A 10,473-nucleotide genomic window follows, 5' to 3' on the forward strand; every position below is an offset into this window, starting at 1 on the left:
TAGTTTTATAGTTCTAGCTGAGGAATTCAGATGATTTTTTTTTGTTGTTGTTTTTTTTAACATTGTAAAAAGCTAACAATATGCTATTCATAAAACTTAATGTGTACTGTTGATGTTGGCAAACTTTTCAAAGCATTTGAATCACACAGATTTTATTTGTGACTTTACTAGCATCAATCTGAAACCAAAGATATTAAGTTGTAGTCTTAAATTGACCATGTGTTCCTGAAGGCTTTTCATTCTCGATCTTTTCAATGGACTCTGAAGTCATTAGTAACCTTTTATGAAATGAGGCTAAATTTATCCAGGACCAGCTCAAAAACCTTTATCTAAAACATAAAATCCTCAGATAAAAGACGTTTAATTTCTGGGTTTTTTTCCATCCAGATTTGTTGAATGTAAAGATTGTGGACGCAAAATGCACCAGATCTGTGTTTTACACTACGAGGTTATTTGGCCATCAGGGTGAGAAGTTCTTTCTTGCTGCATTTTTCTAAATCTCTTATTTGTGTTCAGATAAACAAAGTGACAATTTTCTCTTAATGTGTTCAGATTCATCTGTGACAACTGTTTGAAGAAAAGTGCAAAATCACGGAAAGAAAACAAGTTCACCGCTAAAAGTAAGCACACCCTATTCTTAGCCGTGATGGGTTTATTTCTGCACTTTCATAAAGATTATTGCATTAATCTTTAAGACTGTGCTACTTTTAATGGCGACCTAATGTTTGAAGTCTCTATGAAATTCCTTCCTTCTTTCCCCTAAGTGCCAGAGTTGGTTTTAAAATGTTGCTTGAATGTGCTGCTTCGCTTCAGGGTTACAGTCCACCCGACTGGGAATGTACATAGAGGACCGTGTGAATAAATACTTGAAGAGGCAGAACCATCCGGAGGCCGGGGAAGTGTTTGTGCGAGTGGTAGCAAGCTCTGACAAAACGGTGGAAGTTAAACCCGGCATGAAAGCCAGGTGAGCTTGGAACGGGTCGGCCGACCTCAACCCCCCTGGTTTAAGAAACGGGTTGTGTTTGTCTCTGACTCGACAGACTAACTGTACAACCTACATGTTGCACAAAATGGGTTTGACTCTCTGCTACTGCAAGTCTGCTTTGCTCATTCCCCCCTGAAAGGAACATAATCCCTGATTGAACAGCTTGTTATCATCATGTTTACTGATTAGTCGTGTTTGCTCCTTATTGATTAAAAGTCACATGACCTTTCAGTTCTACATTGTAACCTCTTCAGGAGCTCCTTCCGTATTTCTGTTTAACAGAGTTTCTATATATTCTTGAAAGGTATGAATAATAATAGACTTTCTATGCCATAATAAAGAATAAAATTAAGAGTCCAGATTTCTTCATTTCCATAACCTAAAATATTCAAATTAGATTTTCCTAAAAACGGACTTTTAAATATTTGATTTATTTTTAAATGCCATCCTCTGTCTTTGATTTTCTCCCATTAAATTTATTTATTTATTTTTTGTGAGCAAACAAACAAATGCGTTCAGAATTTCTAAGGGTTTATTTTTACCACTTTCTTTGCCACTATGCGCTTTTTGATAGTCTTTTTAAAATTTTTTTTTACAAGATATCTGGTTCAAAATAGTAAACCTCGCTTCTTAATTTTATAAACAATTATTCAAAAGCTTCAAAAAAGCATCTTTGTATACCAGAGGACACCAATTACGTTTGACTGTTACAGTGTGTGAAATTATACTTTCTAAGAGGGCAAAATATACACCATCGCCATCATATTTGTGTACATTTTTAATATTTCTTTATGTTCCTTTCATGTCAGGTTTGTGGACACGGGTGAGATGCCCGACACCTTTCCCTACAGAACCAAAGCACTTTTTGCATTTGAGGAGATCGATGGTGTGGATGTTTGTTTCTTCGGCATGCACGTGCAGGAGTACGGCTCCGAATGCCCATTTCCTAACACTAGGTTGGTTTGTTTAAGCTTATGTAGATGAACCCAAATTAATTAACAATTAATGTGTTTCAGTTCAAAAACTAAATGTACATGAATTCGTTACACCCAGGGTTATACATTTCAATAGTTTCTTTCAGAATTTTTAGTGATGCATTTATTAGAAAATTTAGGCCAAAATTGATATCAGATATTAGTATTGCTTTTGTGACTGAAAATGGATATTTACCAATATTACGTGAATATTTCACTACTCTTTTGACGCTTAAAAAAAACAACAACAAAAAACACAACCACACGGCGGACTCCACATAGAAAAATTGATTTTGTGGAATTTGTGAACTGCAGCTGATGCATAACACCCAGACGTAAACCCAGGACATAAAAACAATACAACTGTTGTCAGAATCTCCTTTGAAGAGAAAAAGGACTGGACTCTTGGTTAGAGATCCACAAGTCCTGTTTTCAGAAGAAAACTTGGCATTCTTTTGTTTACATCAAGGTCCCAGAGACTAAAAGAAGAGTGGAGAGGCGCCATGGTGATCATGTCGTCCGCTGGTGTTGGTCCACTTTGTGTTCATCAAGTCTAAAATCAATGCAGCATTTTAATAGGATGTTGTAATGCACTTTATGTTTTATGGAGAAGCTGTTTTCATTCTCAGGCAGGGCTTGGTACCTGGAACCAGTTTGGTATCCAAACTGCCAAATATACAAAATATTTCTAAACTAAAGTTTGGGTTTTTGTTCTCTCTCAGCCATAATCATCAGCACAAATTCTTGAAATGCAACACTTTGTTGGAAATCAACCCAAATTATTACACATTTTCAATTTAATTATGGATGTGAATTTTAAATGATCTTGTACTTAAATGATCTTCACCTCTAATTGACTTAATCTGTTAAATTGACATTGTTCTTTCCGACTTTGCAGACGGGTCTACATATCATACCTCGACAGTATTCACTTCTTCCGACCCAGAGTTCTACGAACAGCGGTGTACCATGAAATTCTCATTGGCTATCTTGAGTATGTCAAAAAACTTGGGTAAGTCCTACATTTTTTATTTGATAAAATTGATAAAATAAATAAAAAATGTTTCCTACCGTAGCTGCTTAGTGATATGAGCTTTGGTCTGTGCGGTTCTGAAGTTACACGCAGGGCCACATCTGGGCGTGTCCGCCCAGCGAGGGAGATGACTACATCTTCCACTGCCATCCTCCAGAGCAGAAGATCCCCAAACCGAAGAGACTGCAGGAGTGGTACAGGAAAATGCTGGACAAAGCTTTTGCTGAGAGGATCTTGCATGACTACAAGGTAGGTAAAGGTTCTTGGAGAGGACGACGTTAATGGCAACACTTTATGTCAAAATCATCATTTTTAATTATTGATCAAAATTTCCTACGTCTTTTCCGCAGGACATCTTCAAACAGGCGACTGAGGACCGGCTGACCAGCGCCAACGAGCTGCCGTACTTTGAAGGCGACTTCTGGCCCAACGTGTTGGAGGAGAGCATCAAGGAGCTGGAGCAGGAGGAAGAGGAGAGGAAGAAGGAGGAAACCACTGCGGCCACGGAAACTCCAGAGGTACCGTCGCTTAGTGAGAAACTTACAAATATTTGAACCTTAATCCCTTAAATTTCTCTTTTGAATTGATGAAATTATCGCTACAACTAACAATTATTTTGATTATTGATTGAGCTGTAGATTATTGACAATTAATCGGATAAAAAAATTTGGTACGTCCTGCAGATACTTCAAATAAGCCTATATTAGAAATGTATCAATAAAATGGGAGTAAACAAAATCCTTCTTTTAAAAAAGAAAAAAGAAATGCCTAAAATGTCAGAAAATGTGATGGTTTATGCATCAAACATCAGTAATGAACAGAGTAATGGTGGCATGGAGAGGTTTTTGTGATCAGAGTCTGTCCTCTAACGTCTAAATGTTGTCCCTCAGGGTACCCCGAGTGACAGCAAAAACGCCAAGAAGAAGAACAACAAGAAGACGAATAAAAACAAGAGCAGCGTGAGCCGAGCCAACAAGAAGAAGCCCGGGATGCCGAACGTAGCAAATGATCTGTCCCAGAAGCTGTACGCCACCATGGAGAAGCACAAAGAGGTCAGCTTGTTTTTAAAAGGTTTTCTTACCAGATTGATGCTTAAATGCTCTCTGTCCAATCTGACTGGACTTGAGCAGAAAAAAAAAGTGTCTTCTGAAACAATCCATGGAACTGGATGTAGGTATTTCAGCTTGATATTATTTTCTATTATTTAACATTTGTAAACATCTTGTAAATTTCCTTTTTGGGGAGCGGGAGGGTTTAGTATAAGAAAACAGGTAAACTGGCTGGCTGCTCACAGAGCTGTCTCTAAGCAAAAAACAGAAAGTTCAATGAAAAGAAAATTTGTGACATTGTGTCGTAACTTACCTTTTAATTTAAATGTGTTTTTGTTAATCCTTAGTATTTGTAGCATTTTTATTTTATTTGCCTTTTTAAATTAAATTACTGAAAAAACTTAAAAATATAAAAAAAAATATAACTCAAATTCATTGCAAAACTAAGTTAAGACTCCAGCTGACGGCGCTGTGCCTTTAAACGGCAAGTCTGTACTGTTTTGGATTGATTTCCTTCTTTTCCTTTACGGATTTTTTATTTTTAGGTGTTCTTTGTGATCCATCTTCACTCTGGCCCCTTGGCCAACACCCTGCCGCCCATCGTCGACCCGGACCCCATGATCTCCTGCGACTTGATGGACGGCCGGGACGCCTTCCTGACCTTGGCGAGGGACAAACACTGGGAGTTCAGCTCCCTGAGGAGGTGCAAGTGGAGCACCATGTGCATGCTGGTGGAGCTGCACAACCAGGGACAAGATCGCTTCGTCTACACTTGCAACGAGTGCAAACACCACGTGGAGACACGCTGGCACTGCACTGTGTGTGAGGTGGGTCACTCTTTTGTTTGTTTTCTTTACGTCTTGTTTCAAAAAGCATCCACTGGAAGCAGAATTTTGTTTAAGGTTAATATTCCCCCCTTAACTTAGAGACTTTAACATGCTTCTGTTAGTTTATAAATCACAAAATGGCTTAGAAACAAAACATTTTAATGTTTTGAATACACAGGAACCAAACATGCATTCAACTTCTATGCACCACAAATCTGGAACAAACTTCCAGAAAACTACAAAACTGCTGAAACACTGAGTTCCTTCAGATTAAGGCTAAAAACTCACTTGTTTAGAGTTCCTATAGATTAAAAACAAATTGGAACATTGATAAATATATTTCATGATTACTCTTGATTATTTTGATTGGCATTTGACAAAACGTAAAACGTTGCTTGCTTCATAATTGGTTATTTTTATTTTTTGTTATACAAAGCACTTAACAAATAATCTGAACACGTCACCATTTTGGTAGCCTCAAAAAATTCCAATTTTCTGACTTTATAATGGTAGTTTAAGTTATAGAAATTGTGATTACTGTACTTTCTGAACTACAAGTTGATCTGGAGTACAAGTCACACCAGTCAGAAATGTGCCACAAAGAGGAAGCAATATTATGACTCAGTGTGGCTAGTCGAACGAGCCAAACTGCGACTTACAGTGCAGAAAATATGGTATACTAATACTATTTGACAAAATATAATGTTTGTTGCTTGTTTCATGATTACGTTTTTATGATGTAAAGCACTTTGAGCTGCCTTGTTGCTAAGATGTGCTGTATAAATAAACTTGACTTGACTCACCTGTTATTTTCTCTGCTTCAGGACTTTGATCTGTGCATTAGTTGCTACAACACGAAGGGCCACGAGCACCAGATGGTGAAGTGGGGTCTTGGCCTGGACGACGACAACAACAGCCAAAGCGGCGAAGCCTCCAAAAGCCCGCAGGAGAGCCGGCGTCTGAGCATCCAGCGCTGCATCCAGTCTCTGGTCCACGCATGTCAGTGCCGCAACGCCAACTGCTCTCTGCCGTCCTGCCAGAAGATGAAGAGGGTGGTGCAGCACACCAAGGGCTGCAAGCGCAAAACCAACGGGGGCTGCCCGGTGTGCAAGCAGCTCATCGCATTATGCTGCTACCACGCCAAGCATTGCCAGGAGAACAAGTGTCCGGTCCCGTTCTGCCTGAACATCAAGCACAAGCTCCGACAGCAGCAGCTGCAGCACCGGCTGCAGCAGGCGCAGTTGATGAGGAGGAGAATGGCCACCATGCAGGGCCGGACCATGCCGCTGCCGTCCCCGCCCGCTGCCGCCACGCCCAGCACTCCCACGTCCCACGCCCAGCCCAGCACTCCTCAGACGCCGCAGCAGCCGCTGTCCAACCAGCCGCCGACGCCCAACTCGGCGGGCGTCACGTCCCCCACCTTCCCCGGCGTGCCGCGAGCGGGCCCGCCTCAGGCGAGCGTGTCGCAGGGCAAGCCGGGCCCCCACGCCTCGCCCCTGCATCAGCAGCAGTCTCCTCTCCCTCAGCCGCCTCAGCAGCGCCAGCAGCAGGCACCTCTTGCCGCCATCAAGATGGCGCACCACATAGAGATGATGGCGCAGGCGCAGCAGAACCAACAGAACTACAGGGTCAACATGAATGGCCTACCCATGACCCCCCAGCCGACGCAACAGCAGCGCATGGCTCAAACCATGCAGATGGTGGCGGGGCCCCGCGGCCCCCAGGTCATGCAGCAGCCCAGTTTGGGGCAGTGGCCCGCAGCCGCCGGCCCCATGCCAGCTCAGAACCAACAGCCAGGCGTGGTTCCAAACCAGAACACGCCGCAGCAGGCCATGAGCATCCAGCGAGCCATGATGGCGCCCGGGCAACAGGGTCAGCAGAGGATGCTGATGCCGCAGCAACCAGGTCCGCGGCCGCAAACCCCCCAGAGAACAGGCACCATACCCCCGAACGCCCTTCAGGACCTCCTGCGCACCTTGAAGTCCCCAAGCTCCCCGCAGCAGCAGCAGCAGGTCCTCAACATCCTGAAGTCCAACCCGCAGCTAATGGCAGCTTTCATCAAACAGCGGACAGCCAAGTACCACGCGAGCCAGCCGCAGCAGCAGCCGCAGCCGCAGCCGCAGGCTGGTCAGCCACAGCAGCCTCAGCAGCAGCAACCCGGCATGCCAGCGATGCAGACCATAGCCATGCAAGGCGGGCCGGTGCAGAGGGCGGCGATGCCCCCTCAGCAGCCGCAGCAGGCTCCAGTGCAGGGCATGGCCCAGCTGGGCTCAGGGCAGCTGATGAATGCGGCTCACAACGCCAACCCGCAGATCCAGGAGCTCTACCGCCGGCAGCTATTGCGACAGCAGCAGCAGCAGCAACAACAGCCGCAGCAGCAAGGGGTGATGCCGCAGGGTCACCTCGGTCAGTTTCCCAATCAGCCACAGGGAACTTCTGTGATGTACTCCCACATCCGCATGCAGCAGCAACAGCAGCAGCAGATAGCCATGCAGCAGGCGGGCGCTGCTGGGGCAGGGGGCGTAACTATGGGTCAGCTCCCACCAATGGCCCAGATGGCCCAACCCGGGATGAGCATGGACTCCGCTCAGAACCTGCTGCATCAGCGCATGCAGCAGCAGCAGCAACAGCAGGCACAGCTCCCCCAGCAGCAGCAGGCCGTCCTCAAGCAGCAGATGGGCTCCCCGGCCCACCCGAGCCCCATGAGCCCCCAGACCCACCTGCTGGCCGGCCAAGCTCAGGGCGCCGCCCACCTCTCTGCCCAGCCAGGACTGGCCAATGCCCTCGGCAACCAGGTCCGCTCCCCGGCACCCGTCCAGTCGCCTGCGCAACAGCAACAGCCGCCGCCACATTCCAGCCCCTCGCGGCAAGTTCAAAACCAACCGCAACCCTCGCCGCAGCACCCGGCCCTGCCGCACTCAGGGTCGCCCCACCCGGTGCTGGGCGGCCCGCTACAGTCGCTGGAGCAGGGACACCTGGGGACACCGGAGCAAAGCGCCATGCTGCCGCAGCTCAACACGCCCAACAGGGGGGCACTGAGCAGCGACTTGGGGCTGGTGGGTGACGCCACGGGGGACACGCTGGAGAGGTTCGTGGAGGGGTTGTAGCATTTTGTAACTGGGAGCAAAAAAGAACTCTTTTCTCTCCCAGTGCCCCTCACCTCTACTCCCCAGTTTCCCCCTCGGACTCTTTACCCCACCAGAGGGCTTCGTTCGTTTTTTCTAAGATTGAGAACGTTTTCGTTTTGTACTGACATGTAAAAAGTTTCAGCTGTTTTTGGGGGGCGGGGAGGGCGGGAGGAGACTAAAAATAAACTCGGTCAAGAAACAAACTGTTCTTGGGAATGTAATGGTTTCCTAAACCCGAAGCGTCGGGTTTGTTTTTCTTTTCCTTAAAATGTTTGAGGAATTTGCAAGTTTTCTTCATAAAATAAAATTAAATCACAAAGAATATATTTTTGGTTGAGACCAAATGTGTTCCGTACTCAGTTTATTTTCGTTTGTGGTATGATTTCACGCCTTCTTTTTTTTTTTTTTTTTTTCTTTTTTTTTTAGAAAAATGTAAAATTGCATCATACCTTTCATATCTTTTATTTTGTACCGTTTTATTTTTTTTCTTTTTTGAAAAAAAAAAGTCATGCGTTTTTGTGTTAAAACTGTAAAAATATCTTTTTTGTCTGGGAATCGGGACAGGTTTGTTTTTTCTCTTCGCGAGCCGTCATTCCTGGCAATTGTAATCTAGTATTGTACCATTACTGCGAGACGATGCATTCAGGGACGGCAACGGCTCCCTTTTTTTTTTTTTCGACTTTTCGTTGTGCGTGTTTATGAAGAGCACTCGGTCGTATTAAAGTAGGAGCTGGCCTGCGGCAGGCTGCGTACTCGCTGGCATGTATGCAGGCGCACATGAAGACACTGATGCACAGACCCTCACCGTCACTAATAGGAACACTGCTCTGAATGAGTTTTCACAGAGGACTGCGGACTTCAATCTCAAATTGGAAAAAAAAAAAAAAAAAATTCTTCTGCTGGTGTAGAAAGTTGTTGGGTTTGACTAAAAAAAATAAGAAAATTGTCATACCTTTTTATTTTATTTTTTTTTCCCTTGTCATACAAATGTAAAGTGTAAAGAGAGCGTGAGAAAGAGACCAGCCCCCTAAGCTGAGGTGGAATGATAACAGGTTGTTTTGCAGAAAACGATCTCAGATGATTCCCAAAAGCCCCAAGTTTTACACTAAAGTTGTGAGCTATCAACGGGTGAAAGGGCAACATTTGAGATTCACCGTAAGGAAAGCTTCATTGTCATCAACCTTCGTTCCTCTCACAAACACTTGAATTTGGGGGGATTTCCTTTTTCTCCTATTGTAAATCAAGCTATTAAGCAAAATACTATAAATATAAGGAAGAGAGAATGAAATCACTGTATAAACTGGTAAAAGATTCATTTCTTACTTATATACCATATTGTTAAATAAACTGTGTGCAACAGAAGAATGCCAGTACTCTGTTGATTGAATGAGGCAATACTTTTACTGTTGGTGTGTGTCATTCATTTCAGTGCAACTTTTCTGTCCTTTAGCATCAACATTGGCCACATACCCCATATTGAATCTTCTAATACCTAAACCATTGCCTATTTTCCCCTCTTTATAGCTGTATACTTAAAAATATACATTTATATTTCTTTCCTTCAGAGTTTAGCCTAGTGTGTAAATACTCAACTCCTCCATATTTAATTTACAGATGCATTTAAAAACACTCGACTTCAAAAAGTGAACTCATGTTTACTATATGATGTCGTATTCCAACTGTTTTTAATTCAGTTTATCGGGATTTTATTTATTTATCAGCATTTAAACTATTACGAAGATGTTAACTTGCACACTCACACTTTTTCCTTCCACTAAACTTTCTATCAATATAAAGTTGTACAAGTATTTCAGGTTGGCTTAAGGCTGAGGGGCCACATCTGCAGGAGGACAAGTCTGGAGGTCTGTGATTCTTCCCCCACAGCCGCAGGATCCAGTGTAGCCGATTAGATGTTAAATTTAACAGCAGCCATGTTGTAACTTTGTGCCACTACCCTCATTTCTTTCACTTTTATTTCCATCTTCTTGCTAATAGCAACAGGAGGAAACTGATCTTACACCAATTAGCCCACCATGTCAGGATTGACCAATTTGTGATAAAAAAAAAAAAGTCTTCTCATACTTGTTCTGTTTTATAGCAGCAATCAAATCGAAATTAAGTACAGACAAAAAAATTAAATATATATAAATGAGCTAATATTGGAGCCAGGTGTGTTGAAGCAGAGACGTATAGTTGCAGGACACTGGCCCTTGAGGAATACAGTTTGGGACCACTGGCATAAAGTACGTACTACTGCTAAGAGGAAATGCCTTTCGAGGTTAATAAACTACGGATTATCAATTTGTCTAACCAGGGTAACTGCCGCAACATTAATGACGAAGAGCCGTTTAGGAGCTAAGAAAGACCCGGTTCTTGTGTGTCTCATCCAAATTATCTGGATCTCGAGAAACAGCCGCAATTCCCATCACTATGAGAATCATAAACATACTATTAAATATTGGTGAACAGAGCCAACG

General features: G+C 43.7%; 1 protein-coding gene across 6 annotated transcripts in view; it reads left to right on the forward strand.

Moving 5' to 3' along the window:
* The window catches only part of crebbpa (CREB binding lysine acetyltransferase a), a 38,996-nt gene extending 29,603 nt beyond the window's left edge, over positions 1 to 9,393 (forward strand). For 5 of the 6 annotated variants that reach the window (XM_028017178.1, XM_028017180.1, XM_028017184.1 and 2 more), the window contains 10 exons: positions 388 to 465; positions 553 to 620; positions 814 to 964; positions 1,795 to 1,941; positions 2,858 to 2,971; positions 3,076 to 3,241; positions 3,343 to 3,510; positions 3,883 to 4,044; positions 4,587 to 4,868; positions 5,693 to 9,393. In XM_028017178.1, coding sequence (XP_027872979.1) covers positions 388 to 465; positions 553 to 620; positions 814 to 964; positions 1,795 to 1,941; positions 2,858 to 2,971; positions 3,076 to 3,241; positions 3,343 to 3,510; positions 3,883 to 4,044; positions 4,587 to 4,868; positions 5,693 to 7,975 — 3,619 coding nt within the window. In that variant the 3' untranslated portion in view covers positions 7,976 to 9,393. The remainder of the gene's footprint in view (positions 1 to 387; positions 466 to 552; positions 621 to 813; positions 965 to 1,794; positions 1,942 to 2,857; positions 2,972 to 3,075; positions 3,242 to 3,342; positions 3,511 to 3,882; positions 4,045 to 4,586; positions 4,869 to 5,692) is intronic. The other variant, XM_028017181.1, reaches the window with a different exon arrangement.
* The last annotated feature ends 1,080 nt before the right edge of the window (positions 9,394 to 10,473 follow it).

This window comes from Xiphophorus couchianus, chromosome 5 (genome assembly GCF_001444195.1).
Source record: "Xiphophorus couchianus chromosome 5, X_couchianus-1.0, whole genome shotgun sequence".
NCBI classification, from domain to species: domain Eukaryota; kingdom Metazoa; phylum Chordata; class Actinopteri; order Cyprinodontiformes; family Poeciliidae; genus Xiphophorus; species Xiphophorus couchianus.